Source organism: Phascolarctos cinereus, unplaced genomic scaffold, assembly GCF_003287225.1.
Source record: "Phascolarctos cinereus isolate Bilbo 61053 unplaced genomic scaffold, phaCin_HiC Scaffold_4;HRSCAF=312, whole genome shotgun sequence".
Lineage (NCBI taxonomy): Eukaryota > Metazoa > Chordata > Mammalia > Diprotodontia > Phascolarctidae > Phascolarctos > Phascolarctos cinereus.
The window spans coordinates 109,911,189-109,925,285 of record NW_027555847.1 but is presented as its reverse complement, the minus strand read 5'-3'; the positions used below and the strand labels follow the sequence as shown (position 1 = coordinate 109,925,285).

The following is a 14,097-nucleotide window of genomic DNA, read 5'->3' as shown; positions in this document are numbered from 1 at the left end:
AATTAAAAGTAACAAAATTATGAATGCCCACCAGGAATTTTTTGTGGGCAGAAATAAAATTACTGACATCCTGACCATCAACTTCAGCTAATATCTTTAATCTTTTTTTTTAAGCAATTGGGGTGAAGTGACTTGCCCAGGGTCACACAGCTAGTGTCAAGTGTTTGGTCTGAGGCCGGATTTGAACTCAGGTCCTCCTGACTTCAGGGCTGGTGCTCTATCCACTGCACCACCTAGCCGCCCCTAATATCTTTAATCTTGACACAACTCTTTGTGTCTTTGAGTATGACAAAAATTTTTAGTTTTTAGTTTTTATTTTAGGTTTTTTAACCAGCATAGATTAGAGAAAGACTCTCCCAACGATTTGCTAAGCTAGTGGCAAGACAAAGCCATGTCAGAAAAATCTCTCCACACTCCTCATCTTGCTTAGCCCCTTCACTGAGCTATAAGCAAGAACTAATCTAAGTAGCTTTAAAAGATTGATCTTCCTATATTCCACAGTTACATGAAAAGCAAGGGGGAAAGTGTTTTGTGCATTTTCAAAACCTATACAAAACATATATTTTTCATAAAATACTAGTAGAAATCATTAAAGTAAAGAGGTCTACCTGAGGGACAGATTAAGAAAAATGAATTTGGTCAGACCAGGGTGGGAGTGAGGGGGCTGACATAATTGTTTATTAGAAAGAACACTGAATTTGGGATGATAAAAGAGTTTAGTTCCCAAGGGTGCAGTTAGGTGGCACAGTGGATACAGCACCGGCCCTGAAGTTACATTGAACCTGAGTTCAAATCTGGCCTCAAACACTTGACACTTCCTAGCTGTGTGACCCTGGGCAAGTCACTTAAACCCATTGCCTAGCTAAGAAAAAAAAAAAAAGAGTTTGGTACCTGATTCCAAAACTTAGTAGCTATGTGATGCTGGACAGGGCACTAAATCTCTCTCCACCTCATTTTTCCCACTTGAAAAATGGTGGTGAAAAATGTGTACCACCTACCTGACAGGGTTGTTATGAGGAAAATCCTTTGTAATCTTAAAGAATTCTATAAATGCAAACTCTATATTATATAATCCTGAATGTGAACATTCTGATATATTAAATTGGAAAAATCAGGAATACTTTTTGGAATTCTGAAAAAAATTAGTGACCTAAACAAATATGAATATACATATATACACAATCTACCAAATGGGAGGAGACAATAGTTTTTACACATAGGAGCAGAACAGAAAATAATTAAGAGAAAAAAAGTTTCCAAGTTGTACCTGGAAAGTAAACTAGAACTGAATAAGGAAATCTGGTCAATAGGGTGAAAAAGAACCTGAGAAACAAGAAAAGAAACTCTGAAGAAGGAACTGCATCCTGGTACTATGTATGATTTTGGCCTTGCCAGTTGGGCTTTCCTAGGTGTTCAGTTATCTCCAGAAATTATTAAAGAGTCCCCACAACAGTTCCATTCCTTTTTTTAATTTTTTTTTTTTTTACTTTTTAAGCGTTACATTCTTTAAAAAATTCCAGCAGCAAATGTCACACTGGCCAAACTTTAAATTTAGGGCACTAAAAATTGTGACTTGTATAATACTATTTATATAAAATTCAGTTACAAAGGAAGCCCCAGTTCAAGTTTTCTATCTACCTAATTAAATGGTCATTGTTTGATCTGACAAATGGGCACATAAAATAATATATTCAATTTAACATATATAATATATATGTGTGTGTGTGTGTGTGTGTGTGTGTGTGTGTGTGTGTGTGTGTGTGTGTATGTATAAACAGGACTAATTCAACTCCTATAGTACCAATAATACCTGATTTAAGAGTTAGGTATTTTCCCCTTATTCAGCTACTAGCATTTGCAGGTTGTTAAAAGTTCAGAATTTTATCATCAAAGTCAATGCAAATGTGTAAATGGATTTGATCTTCATTAAACCCAGTTGTCCCATAGAAACAAAGCTTAGTCAATAATGAAATAATGTACTTTCTTTTTTTTTTTAGGCAGTTGGAGTTAAGTGACTTGCCCAGGGTCACACAGCTAGTAAGTGTCAAGTGTTTGGTCTGAGGCCGGATTTGAACTCAGGTCCTCCTGACTTCAGGGCCAGTGCTCTATCCACTGTGCCACCTAACTGCCCCCAATAATGTACTTTCTAAAAAACATTATTGATTACCCCCCAATAATGTACTTTCTAAAACACAGCAGTTCACATTTGTATAGCACTTTGTGCTTTTGACGATTTCATCTGCAATAAACCATGTTGAACAGAAACATATGAAAAGTTATTCTATTTTTTTACTTGTAACCTAGAGGAAATGTTTGGCAAATATCTCTAAAAATAGTCTAATAATATTGTGTAAATAATAATATAATTAACAAAGATATATGAAGACAAATTCCTCCTTAGGTATGGACAAGATACTTGAAGTTTTTTTTCAAGTATGATGAGATTCTGAGATTCTATCTAGATTCATTGAGGCTCATTTTACTGAATGAAAACTGACCAAGAAATAAGCCAACCCCATAATATGTATGTGTATTTATGTATGTATGTATATGTATATGGGTTTATGTGTGTGCCTGTTTGTGTGTTGGCATTCATGTGTATGTGTGTATCCATATCCTCTCTGGTCTGTAGAACATCACTTCTCAACAACTCACCTTGATCCCTTTCATGCCATGTCCGACTTGCAGCAGCTGGGGAATTTGGAGAAGGATAAAAGTCTCCTGTAGGACTTGGTTCCATATTTTCATCTATGGATATAGTTTTGGGTCTTTTGCTGTTAAAAACAATAATAACAATTATTTTAATAAAATTTCTGGAAAAGAATCTTCTCCAATGATACTTTATTGTTCAGGCTATCAAGTGGTTGAAGAAAATTCTGTAAAAGGAAATTTCAAGGACTGTGACAAAGACAAAAAGGAAAATTGTTTCATGACTGAGATCTGTTGGGAGTGTTATAAAATATCAGTATACATTTTAGATCATAAATAATAGCAGGCACTTATAGCTGTATACAACAATAATGTATGTATGCAGTGTATCTATCACAAATCACATATATACATATCATATGTACGTATATATATCTATAATCATACAATAAGCATGATATAATCATATTTGTGTATTATGTAGGTGTATATATACATGTGTGCGCATGTATACAAACATACATATATATACATATATATGTGTGTATATATATACATATATATGTGTATATATATATATATACACATATATATATGAAACAGCGTAAAAATTGTGGTCTACATTTCTGACCTTTTGTGCTCTATTTCCAAAAAGCACTAAAATGTGAAGGAAACTTGTGAATATTTAATGTTTTATACATGAGAATTCTTGTTTTCTGTTATTAAGAGAGCATCCTCTCTCTTCTTGACTACAAAGTCAGAATATTGACCAATGGTCATTCCTGAAAAGGACTGCTTAAGTGAATTGAAAGTGAAGGGTTTAGATTTAAATGATGTAGTTTGTTTAAGAAAAAGTGACTTTTCTCAATCAGAACATACTAAAACTATATATCCCCATACAGAGGAGAAAAAAATATCATTTTTAAATGTGAAAGGTCATAATGTTTGATGTCTTCCTCCCTGCCATACTATCAATCAGATAGCCATAGCCATGAACATGTTTTTTTTTTTATTACAAGTGGTTATTTGTTACATCAGGCTCTTCAGAACCATAACGAGCTATTTTAGAACATGAGGCAAGGCAGCATACTTGCCTTCGAATCAACCTGGTAAACTATGATGTTAAAATAATACAAGTAATTTAGGCAAGTTCAGCCAAGCGGAAAAGAGAAACATTTATTGCAATGACTTCTAGCTGCTGAGGGAGTACATGTATTAATTTTTGCACCCTCTAAATTTCAGTGCCCTAGTACCTCAGGGCAAAAATCCTTTCACCCTATTCTTGGTATGGTTCTAGTATTCCTTCTAATTAATGGACATGAGAGGGTTGGAACTGTGTCTATTGATATATCACTGTATTGAGCTAATAAATAAGCATTTTGTATATACTGTAACCTCCAGAATGCTGTAATATTCTACCTAGAAGAAAATATAATTTAGACTTTGTGTTGAATTATAAAAAGAGCAAGTAATGTATTAATTTATTCTTCCATGTGTAGTTCAAAATGTAACTTTATACCATCTAATCTTCATTCACTTCAGTTCTGTCATTCATGGGTCAGAGGTCAAGATGTCTTAATCCTGCAGAGGAAAGCTGCATGGGTAGGTGGGGAAAACAGAGGATAATGTTCACAGTGAGGCAGCAGTGGAACGATTTCAAGCCCTCTGCTGTTCTGGTGAGCATAATGTTGGAATCTTTTTTACCACAAGGAGAGAATTAAGTTGATGTCCCCCTCAGTAAAATGTAAATAAATAAATGCCCTAAAGACAGGGTTTTTTTTTTCATTTTTGCTGTATATCCAGTGCCTAAAAAAATGCCTGTTGCATAGCGCTTAATACATACTTGTTGATTTTATTTTTAAAATATGATTTGACAATATCTTTGTCAGTCAGGTCAGAAGGGAAGTAATTTTTGCTCAGTTAGAAAATTAAAAGCATTTTCCCTGACCTCAGCAGGTTAATCATCACATTGATCTATACAATCTATATATGTAAATACACTCATTATTTTATAGTCACGTGGAATATTATACCTTTAGTGCAAACACGTGCAAATGCGTGAGTACTTAACTAATTCAAATACAATCAACTCTCAATCTTCTAGAAGAAGAGGATGAAAGGAATACTAGTCAAAATAATCAGTGACAGCACAAAAAACCATTTATGTCTGGAAAACATTGTTATTTGAATGTGGGGAGAAGTGACATTCTGAGAATGTGCAACATGTCAAATGAATTAATGAAATCACAAAGCAAAGACTGTTCAAAATAAACTGTGAGTTACAGAGCATTTCTCACCTGGCCCCTAGTCTCAATTCCTCTCCCTAATCCCATTACAAAAGAGGGTGACCAAAATCAGCTATTAGACTTATAAATAGTTATTCCTAGTGGCTGGTAGGTTTATCAGGAAAGGAACCCCCAAATCTCAAACCATACAGACCCAAAGTATAGTCATCGATTTGATCACTGTCAAATTGCAAGGAATTATCCACTGTAAAGCTCCAGAGATACGTCCTTAGCCCTACGTAGTTTAAAGTTTTGTTGTCTTTTTTTTTACTAAAAACTTGGATAAAGGCATGCTTATGAAATTATAGATGACAAACAGAATCAGGATCCAAAAAGATGTCAACAAGCTAGAACCCTGGGCCATATTCAGTAAGATGAAATGTAATAGGAATGAAAGTTAAAGTCTTACACTTAGGCTAAAAAAAAATCAGTTTCACAAGTACAAGATGAGCACAAGATGCTAGACAGCAATTCATCTTTAAATAATTTGAGGGTTTTGGTAAATCACATAGAGTCAGACACGACTGAATGACTGAACAATAACAACAACAAAAATGCTCAATATAAACCAATAATGTGCTATGGCAGCCCCCAAAAGATAATGTTATCTCAAGCTGCTTTAACAGAGGCATTGTTAAAACTATAGAGGTGACTGGTCTGCTCTATTTTGCCCTAGCAAAGAGAGGACGAGATGGAAGAAGGGAGAAGAAGAGCTGGTGGTTTGGGAGTTATAGGATACGAAGAGAAACTCAGAAGCAAAAGCATTGAAGAAAGAAAAATGACGGGGTCACTCTCAGAGGACCTAAGAAAGATAAATCAGTGGGTAAGTAAGTAGAGGGAGAACACTTGGTGCTTAAAAAAGAAAAATCCTAGCTCCATCTACATGGCAGTAAAAATGAGGCTCGACTATTATTAGAGATCTCCCTATTTGTCTCATAGACATAAATTCTTTGTCCTTCATCCTTCATCCTAGAAGGATGGAAGCTCTACATTATTGTCAGCTCCTCATTCTTCTTCAGCCCACATAATCAGTAAGTTCTAAATCTTGCTATTTCTAACTCTAATCTCTTGTATCCAACACTTTTTCTATATTTACAGTTACCACCTTAATTCAGCACCTCATCACCTCTCATCTAGATTAATGCAATGGTTTCCAAAATGGTCCCTCTGCCTCAAATTCATCTCCACTCTGGTTTGTCCTACATCCTGCTGCCTTCAGCCAAGTTCTGACCATTTGACTCCTCTACTCAGCTCCAATGGCTCTCTACTGCCCCTAGTACCAAATGTTAAGGTCTCTGATTAGCTTTTAAAGGCCTTCACAACCTGGGTCCATCCTAACTTTCCAGCCTCATTGTACATTATTGAACATATATTGAACAAGCTGGCTTTTTGTTCCCCACAATCCATGCTCTATCTGCCATCTTTGTCTCCCACATCTGAAATGTACTCCCTCCTTACCTTCAACTCACTGAGTCCCTCTTCTCTTTCATGAAAAAGCTCAAGCAGCCCCTGCTACATAAAGTCTTTCCTAGTCCTCTTAGCTGCTAGGACCCTCCCTCCCAGACTAACATATTTAACTACTTCATGTTTATATTTATATTTATTCTGCATATGACCAGGCAAAGCTAACGAAAATAAAGTGCTGATATCTGGGTACTCAGCAGAACAAGATTTCACAGAATGGGAATTACTGTTATTATTATCATCTATTATGACTACCAAGTCACATTTCTCTAACAATTTTGGATATACAAAGCATTTTTCTCTTGACAACTTTGCAATATATGGAATGTAAGTAAGAATATGTCCACGTGAGGCTCAGAGAAATTAAATATTTTGCCCAAAGCCACACAAGTAGTAAGTGTGAGCACCTAGTCCAGGGGGTCCTAGCACAAATCACTTTAGCATAAGGAAACCTATGAAGCCCTTCTCAGGTGGTGGATAAACGGGAGTTCACAAATTAAACAAAGCCAAAAGACCATGGTGAAAATCTAAATCGACTGTTCCCTAAGATATTACTTTTCAAACTTTTCACATCTGTGGGATTTCTCTGTAATGTTTTAAAAATATTATCTTTACCAAATCAGATGATGTTTGTAAAGCGCTTAGCACAGTACCTGACACATATTAGGGATTTTAATAAATGTGTGGTTCTCCCCTTATCTTTTTCATGCATGTCCCTAAATTATAAACTTTGGAGTAGAACTGAAATGGATATCTTTGCCATAACAACATGTTTTAAATAACTCCTAGAGTTATTCCATGTCTCATGGAATTGTAGAATTTCATGAAATGAATAAAAAATCACTGTTCTCTTTGTTATTGGGAATGTTGAACTTTTTCTCATTATTCATTCAATCATTAAAAAAAGATTTGTAAAAGATGATCTTATAGAACAATTATGCTAATTGATACTCATGTAAAGATGAATTCAAGAAAGTCCCAGAACATTGTAAAAATCAGCAAGAATTTTGAGATACTTGTTTTTCTCTGTTTCCCACCAAAGTGTTAAAATGCTACAAATATATAGACCTACAAGAAATTTACCTGCTTGGTGGAGAAGAGAGTGACCTTTGTAGATTTACACCGGAGTTCATGTCATGGTAGTATGGCTGGCTCGGGATCTCTCCAATTGGGAAGTTTACCCCAGTTCCCTGGGTTATAGGTGCTGAAGTGTGAAAGAGAAGACATATAAAATTAACATTTTAATTCAAATTTACTAGCCTATGGAGGAGTCTTGCAAATAAAGTATCCATAAACATATACTAATATTCGCCTATATTTATTCCTAAGCTAGTCATTAAATAAAGAGTTAAACACACACACACACACACACACACACACACACACACACACACACACACAATATGGCCAGGTTTATATGGGCTTCTAATTGCAAAGCTAAGTCAGAGCACCAAACATCTTTGAAATATGTTTTCCTGTTCCATTTTTGTGTTCATCATTTTGTTTACTATTATCCAGAAAAGTTATTACAACACATATTTGTAAATCCATTTATTTTAATGCACTAGATGAACTCTTAAATAGCAATCTCCTTTTTGAATACTTCAAGCACTACAGAGAAGCTTGCTTTAATTTAAAAAAAAAACACTGCAATGTGTCCTTTCATAATTCAAATACTCCTTTCGTAGTGTGAATTTACTTCCTAATGTATGTTTTATAAATCCAGATGCTTGCTTTTATTAAAGCACAACACATCTGCAATATACCTCCCCAAAAACCCTCACGTTTTATTCTTTTACATGATTTCTTTCCCTCCCCTTACCCTAGCCCCAAATTTTTTGGATTACATATGGAATTTTTTTTCCTCCTCATAATTTCCTCCTTCGGGCTACCATAGTTGTCAACATAGCAGGAACAGTTCTAAGGACTTGGTAAAAAAACAGCTGAAAAGACATAAATTACCCTGTTTGCTTAAGTTCATTCATTCAACAAGTTATTTATTGTGCCTATTGTGGGTGCAGCACTATGGGAACCTGCAGTGAGGATGCAAAAAAAATTTTTTTAAGACACAATTGGTCTCTACCCTTCATAAATTTAGTGACTAGCTCAGAGGACAAGGCATATGGGTGTGAAATGCTTAAATTACAATGTCAGATACTGAATGATTAGGCAACAAAATAAGCAGTAGAGACACTAAGTGCTTTTATAGTTAAGAACCCAGGAAAGATCACTGTGGCTTATAATGCTTGAAGAAAGTTTATGGATCAGGAAGGCCTTGAGTGGGTCCTAAAGGTAGGTTATGATTTGGATGGGTAGAGAAGGGGGGAGGGCATTCTGAGCAACCAGTGTAGCACAGATAAAGGCACAGAGACGGGCATGAACACAGATGTTCCAGGAACAGTGAAGACGCCTGCCTAGATGAAATGAATAGAAGGGTTTTTAAGAACTGTTTACATTTCTGCTAGCCTAGAGAAGCTCTGCATGGGAAAAACCATGCTACAGGCTGTAATGTATAAATGGAGTATCCATAGGGTTCACCTTGTAATCACTTTATCTCTCCTTCCAACTACCCCAAATTAATTTTACAAAAAAGTATGATAATATTATATAATTTTTATATTATAGGTGTCAGAGTGGTTATAGATTTTGGAGCATCTCTTTATCTGACCTTTTATAAATATTCTGAATGATATTATATTAACAATATAATTGAGACCAATGGATAGCTCCACCAAATTAAGCTTTTTTTTTAATGTCTCTTTATAGTTCTGATCAGGCCCCAAGTCTAATGGCACTTCTCACCATGGTGAATAGTGTCGTTATGATGAATGACTCTCTTTGCCCATAACAAAATTAAACAAACCAAAAAAAAAATCATGAATGGTTAAAGACAGCTCTTCTGGGGGCATTTGCCTTTAGACATCAATATACCTATTGTTTTCTGTAGAGTGTGTTTTAACCTCCTTTTATACTTCAAGCATAATTGTATGCTGTGTAATTTGATGTCTAAAGGTTTGAATGCTTTTGACAGCTAAAGTACAGCGCTGTTTGTTGTGGCTTGAGGTACACCAGAGGTTAAGCAAATGCAAGGTAAGAAATCCCATCATAACCACATGCTTTCAAGTTTATTACTAGAATAATATTATGTGTAACATTGGGAAGGGGTGTGTGTGTGTGTGTGTGTGTGTGTGTGTGTGTGTGTGTGTGTGTGTGTGTGTGTGTGTGTGGAAAGAGAAAGAGAGAAGAGGAGAGGAGAGACAGAGAAAGGGAGAAAGAGAAAGATGGGGGAGGTGCTGGCACTGAGTGAAATTAACTAATCTTGCTTTCTGGTGGAAGGCTGTATGGAACTAGTTAAAACAATGACATATGTCACTTCCATCTTAAATGGTAAATTAGCTACACAGTCAACAAATCTTAGATTTATAAAACTCATGAGCTAATTCAAGATGAGGAGAAGAATCTTATGACTTCAATCACTTACGTCTGGCTGGTTGTGCTGACAAAATTTCTTATGGGACAATGGTGATAATGATAATAGCTAGTATTTATATAGCATTTTAAGATCTGCAAAGGGCTTTCGTAAATATTATTTCATTTGGTGTTCATAACAATCCTGGGAGGAAGTGCTATTGTTATACCCATTTTAGAGATGAAGAAACTGAGGCAAGCAGTGGTTGAGTGCCTGGCGAAGAACACACCCACCTAATAAGTATTTGACACTGGATTTGAACTCAAGTCTTCTGGAGTCCAGGTCTAGTGTTCCATCCTGTTCATCACTTCGCTGCCTTAGTAATAATGGCTGATGTTCATATGGTACTCTAAGGTTCACAAAATGCTTTATATATACCATCTCAATTCATCCTCCCCAATTTACATATTGGTGAGGCTCAGGGAAAGAAATGAAGTAACCTACATTCAGAAACGTGATGACTCAGTGAAATGCTAGCATTTGAATTCAGGTCTTTAAGTTCAGAATATTTTCCATTAAGCCATGCTATTTTCCCTGTACAGTATACTTTATCATTGTACTATAAAGATTTTAGTTCAGGCACTGAGAATTTTAGAAACAATTGGGCCACAAAGATTGTATCAGAACAGCAGCAATGATAAACTATTTATCTGATAAACTATTTATCTACAAGCACCATAAAAAGATCGTGAGAATTAGCACTTCACCAAAAATGAGAGGCTATAAAAGGGGAAAAAAGTATATTTTATACCAAATATGTGTAAAATGTAAATGCCAAAATAAGCACTTGTCAAAATGCTCAGAATGCCCTAAAAGCACAGAAAATGATGCCCTCCTCCAACTTTCAGGAGCCAATATAAAATCCTCTATTTGGCTTTCAAAGCTCTCCACAATCTGCTCCTAGCTCCCAATCTGCCTCTCCATTCTTATTTTACACCACCTTCCCCTCCACGTACCCTCCAATCCTTCCATCAGCACTGGCCTCCCAATCCTGAAATGTTTTTCCTCCTCATCTCCACTTCTTTTTTGTTGTTGTTGTCATTTTGTTTTGTTTTTTGTTGGTTTGTTTTGGCTAGGCAATGGGGTTCAGTGACTTGCCCAGGGATCACGCAGATAGTAAGTGTCAAGTATCTGAGGCCGGATTTGAACTCAGGTTCTCTTGACTCCAGGGCCAATGCTCTATCCACTGCACCACCTAGTTGCCCCCTCATCTCCACTTCTTCCCTGACTTCAAGTTTCTTTCAAGATCCCACCCAAATCTGTCTTTCCCAATGTCTCTCACTGCTAGGGTTATCCTTTTGGTATTATCTGCCATTTACATCTTTTGGATCTTTATAACGAATATTTGCAAATTCTTGCATGTGTCTCCCCAATAGAATGTGAATTCCTTCAAGGCATGGGCCACAAGTTTTCCTTTCTGTTTCTCCTCTGTACCCCTGCAATTAATCAGCACTGTGCCTGGCACAAAGTGAGGGTACAATAAATGCTTGTTAACTTTGTGACTGACTATATCTTGATCTATAATCAAAATTCGCAGTTTTCATAGCTGAAAACCACTAAATAAAAATGTTTATCAGAATCAAACAAGAGACAGTACCTTTACAGAGAAAGCTATGAAAAACCCAAGGACACCTATGTCTTCATACATCTATTTGGTGCATATATTCATAATAGAGGCAGCTAGATGGAACATTAGAGTGTTGAACCCGGAGTCAGGAAGACCTGAGTTCAAATCTAACCTCAAATAACTGTGTGGCAATGGGCAAGTCACTTAACCTCTGCCTGCCTCAGTTTCCTCATCTGTAAAAGGGGATGATAAAGCTCCCAAGATAGTTATGAGGATCAAATGAGATAACATATATAAAGCACATTACCAACCTTAAATTAATATATAAATGCTAGCTATTATGAGACTTGTCATGTGAAAACCTTATCTCCTCACAAATATACTTTCTTTTGTTAGGTGCATTCCATCCCTGGCATGCTTAAGTGTATGTCCTATACCTAAAGAAAAGTAAAGTGAAAAAAAAAGGCACTATATCAATAGGAAATGTGTATGTTATCATAATTATATCCATTTAAATAATCATAATTCCTTTGAATTAAGTTTCCACTAACGGCCAAAAAGTTGAAAAGAGTAGCAAAAATTCAGAAGACTTAGGTGCATACTATACAATGTTGATATTAACTGTTTTTAATACAAGTGTTTTAGAAAAGGGAAGACAAATAAATTTTTCATTTCATAAAAAATCCATTGATTTTGGATTTTTTTTTTGCTTTTGAAAAGCAAAGTTTCCCTTTACCTTCTCTTTAAAGAAACCTAAAATGCATGGTTCTTGTTCTTGTTCAAGCTGGGATTTTAATATTTTGAATGGGAAACATTTTCAATAAATTCATGAGTTAAATAACAAGAAAACAATGCATGACTTACTTCTGGACACCCTCACAAGTTCTGCCACGTTGAAGACTCCAGATTTTACAAAACTATCCTCAAGGTACCCTGAAAAGGAACATTGGAAATAATTGACACGTGCAAGAAAGTAATGGAATGGTTTAGAAATCAGGATGGTTTCACACTTCTTAAACTGCGGAAAAAGGAGTGGTTAGGACAATAACAGAGACTCCCTTCAGCCAACAACAGGAAGCTCTGCAAATTCAAAGTCTTCTGGAGGTAAATATAGTTTGTTCAGACAAACTTGTATTTAACATTTAAGTAATCACATTTTAAAGTATGTCATTGGCTTACCCCCTCTCTTCTTCTGTAATTCTCTTTCTTCCTGGAGTAGTACTCCCATTCTGGCAGATACTGGAGCACCACGACACCCGTCCCACCCCTGCTGGCCATTGTGGAAGACATTCAATCACAGACTGAATTCTACCCCACAATCTGGGCCGAGAGCAGAGTTACCCCAGGAATTTTAACTTAGTCTAGAGTAGACCCATGAGGACTCAAATCTCCCCAAAATATTAGTTGGTTCAATAGTAGGGCTCTGATTTACATCCCTGATGGGGAATGTGATAGGGACTGCTCAAAGAATAAAGGCTTGGTTTAGACTGCAATGTTTCTTAAGGGATTTGAAGCTACTCGAGTCCTCAAAAACTGACAAAATTCTAGGAGAGTAAACGATTCCAAAAGCTGATGAGGAGAAAGATCTGGCAGCATGAAGATAGGCACAGATATTAGAAATATCTGCCAAAGGAACCACTACAGCTTGGATCCACTGAAATGGTGGACACTGAACTGAAGAGTTTACCAAATATCCTGGTAATTTTCTTTCAAGCATCTTTACAGAAGAAAAATCATTAAACTGTCTTTTAACCCTGTAGGGATTTGTTTAAAAGACACACCACTATTCAATTATCACTTAACTTCTCTCTGCCTCAGTTTCCTCATCTATAAAATGAGGCTAATGGTAGTGCCTACCTCACAGAGTTGTTATAAAGTAAGGTACTGCATTATAAAGCACTTTGTAAAACATAAAGTGCTCTATAAATGTTTGCTATTATCATATGTATGTCTGGGAATTTTCTGTTGATTTTGATTTTTGGTAAATAATTCAGAAATACTGTTATCTTCTGAATTTTGAACACATTGCTGATAAACATTGTTTTGAAACTATGTAGCAGTTTCACAACTATCAGCATAATTTAGACTTCACTACTGAGGCATTTTGTGCTAAAGTCATTTTCACGTCAGAATACTAGAAGCACTAATCGACTTAGAATGACATTCAAGGTCTTTCATATTTTGGCAGAAACCAACTTTATAGCCTTAACTCTCCTCATTTCCACCTCTTGGTTAATTTAATCTAGGCAAACTGCAATTTAAATTCCGCAAATATGCCTTGTGCTCTCCATACTCTGATCGTTCTGATCCCTTCTTCTAGAAGACCCTCCCCACTACCTCTACCTATCAAAATCCTATTCATCCTTCAAGGTACAGTTAAAATGCCACTTTATGCCTTTTCAGCTTACTTAGATCAGAAGTGAGTTCCTCCCCTGAACATTTACAACACTTTTGTTTGTACCACTTGCCTTCCTTTATTAAATGAGTTGTGTCATATGTCTTTATGTATCTTCTCACCCATGGTAGCCATAGAATGTTGACATTAGAAACTTTGATCACAGGTTACCTTGCTCACAACTCCCTAATTTTATAGATGAGAAATTGGAACTCAGAGTGGTAAAAATAATTTGCTCAATAGGTGCAGTGATTAGAGCACTGGGATT

The 14,097-nt window shown here is 36.0% G+C and overlaps 1 protein-coding gene across 5 annotated transcripts in view; it reads right to left on the bottom strand.

Annotated features, from left to right (window-relative positions):
• NFIB (nuclear factor I B) overlaps positions 1-14,097 on the bottom strand; it is a 271,519-nt gene that overhangs the window by 72,128 nt on the left and 185,294 nt on the right. For all 5 annotated transcript variants that reach the window (XM_020969759.2, XM_020969760.2, XM_020969762.2 and 2 more), the window contains exons 4-6: positions 12,299-12,367; positions 7,482-7,602; positions 2,656-2,774 (exon numbers count right to left, since the gene is read on the bottom strand). In XM_020969759.2, the coding sequence (XP_020825418.1) occupies positions 2,656-2,774; positions 7,482-7,602; positions 12,299-12,367 (309 nt within the window). The remainder of the gene's footprint in view (positions 1-2,655; positions 2,775-7,481; positions 7,603-12,298; positions 12,368-14,097) is intronic.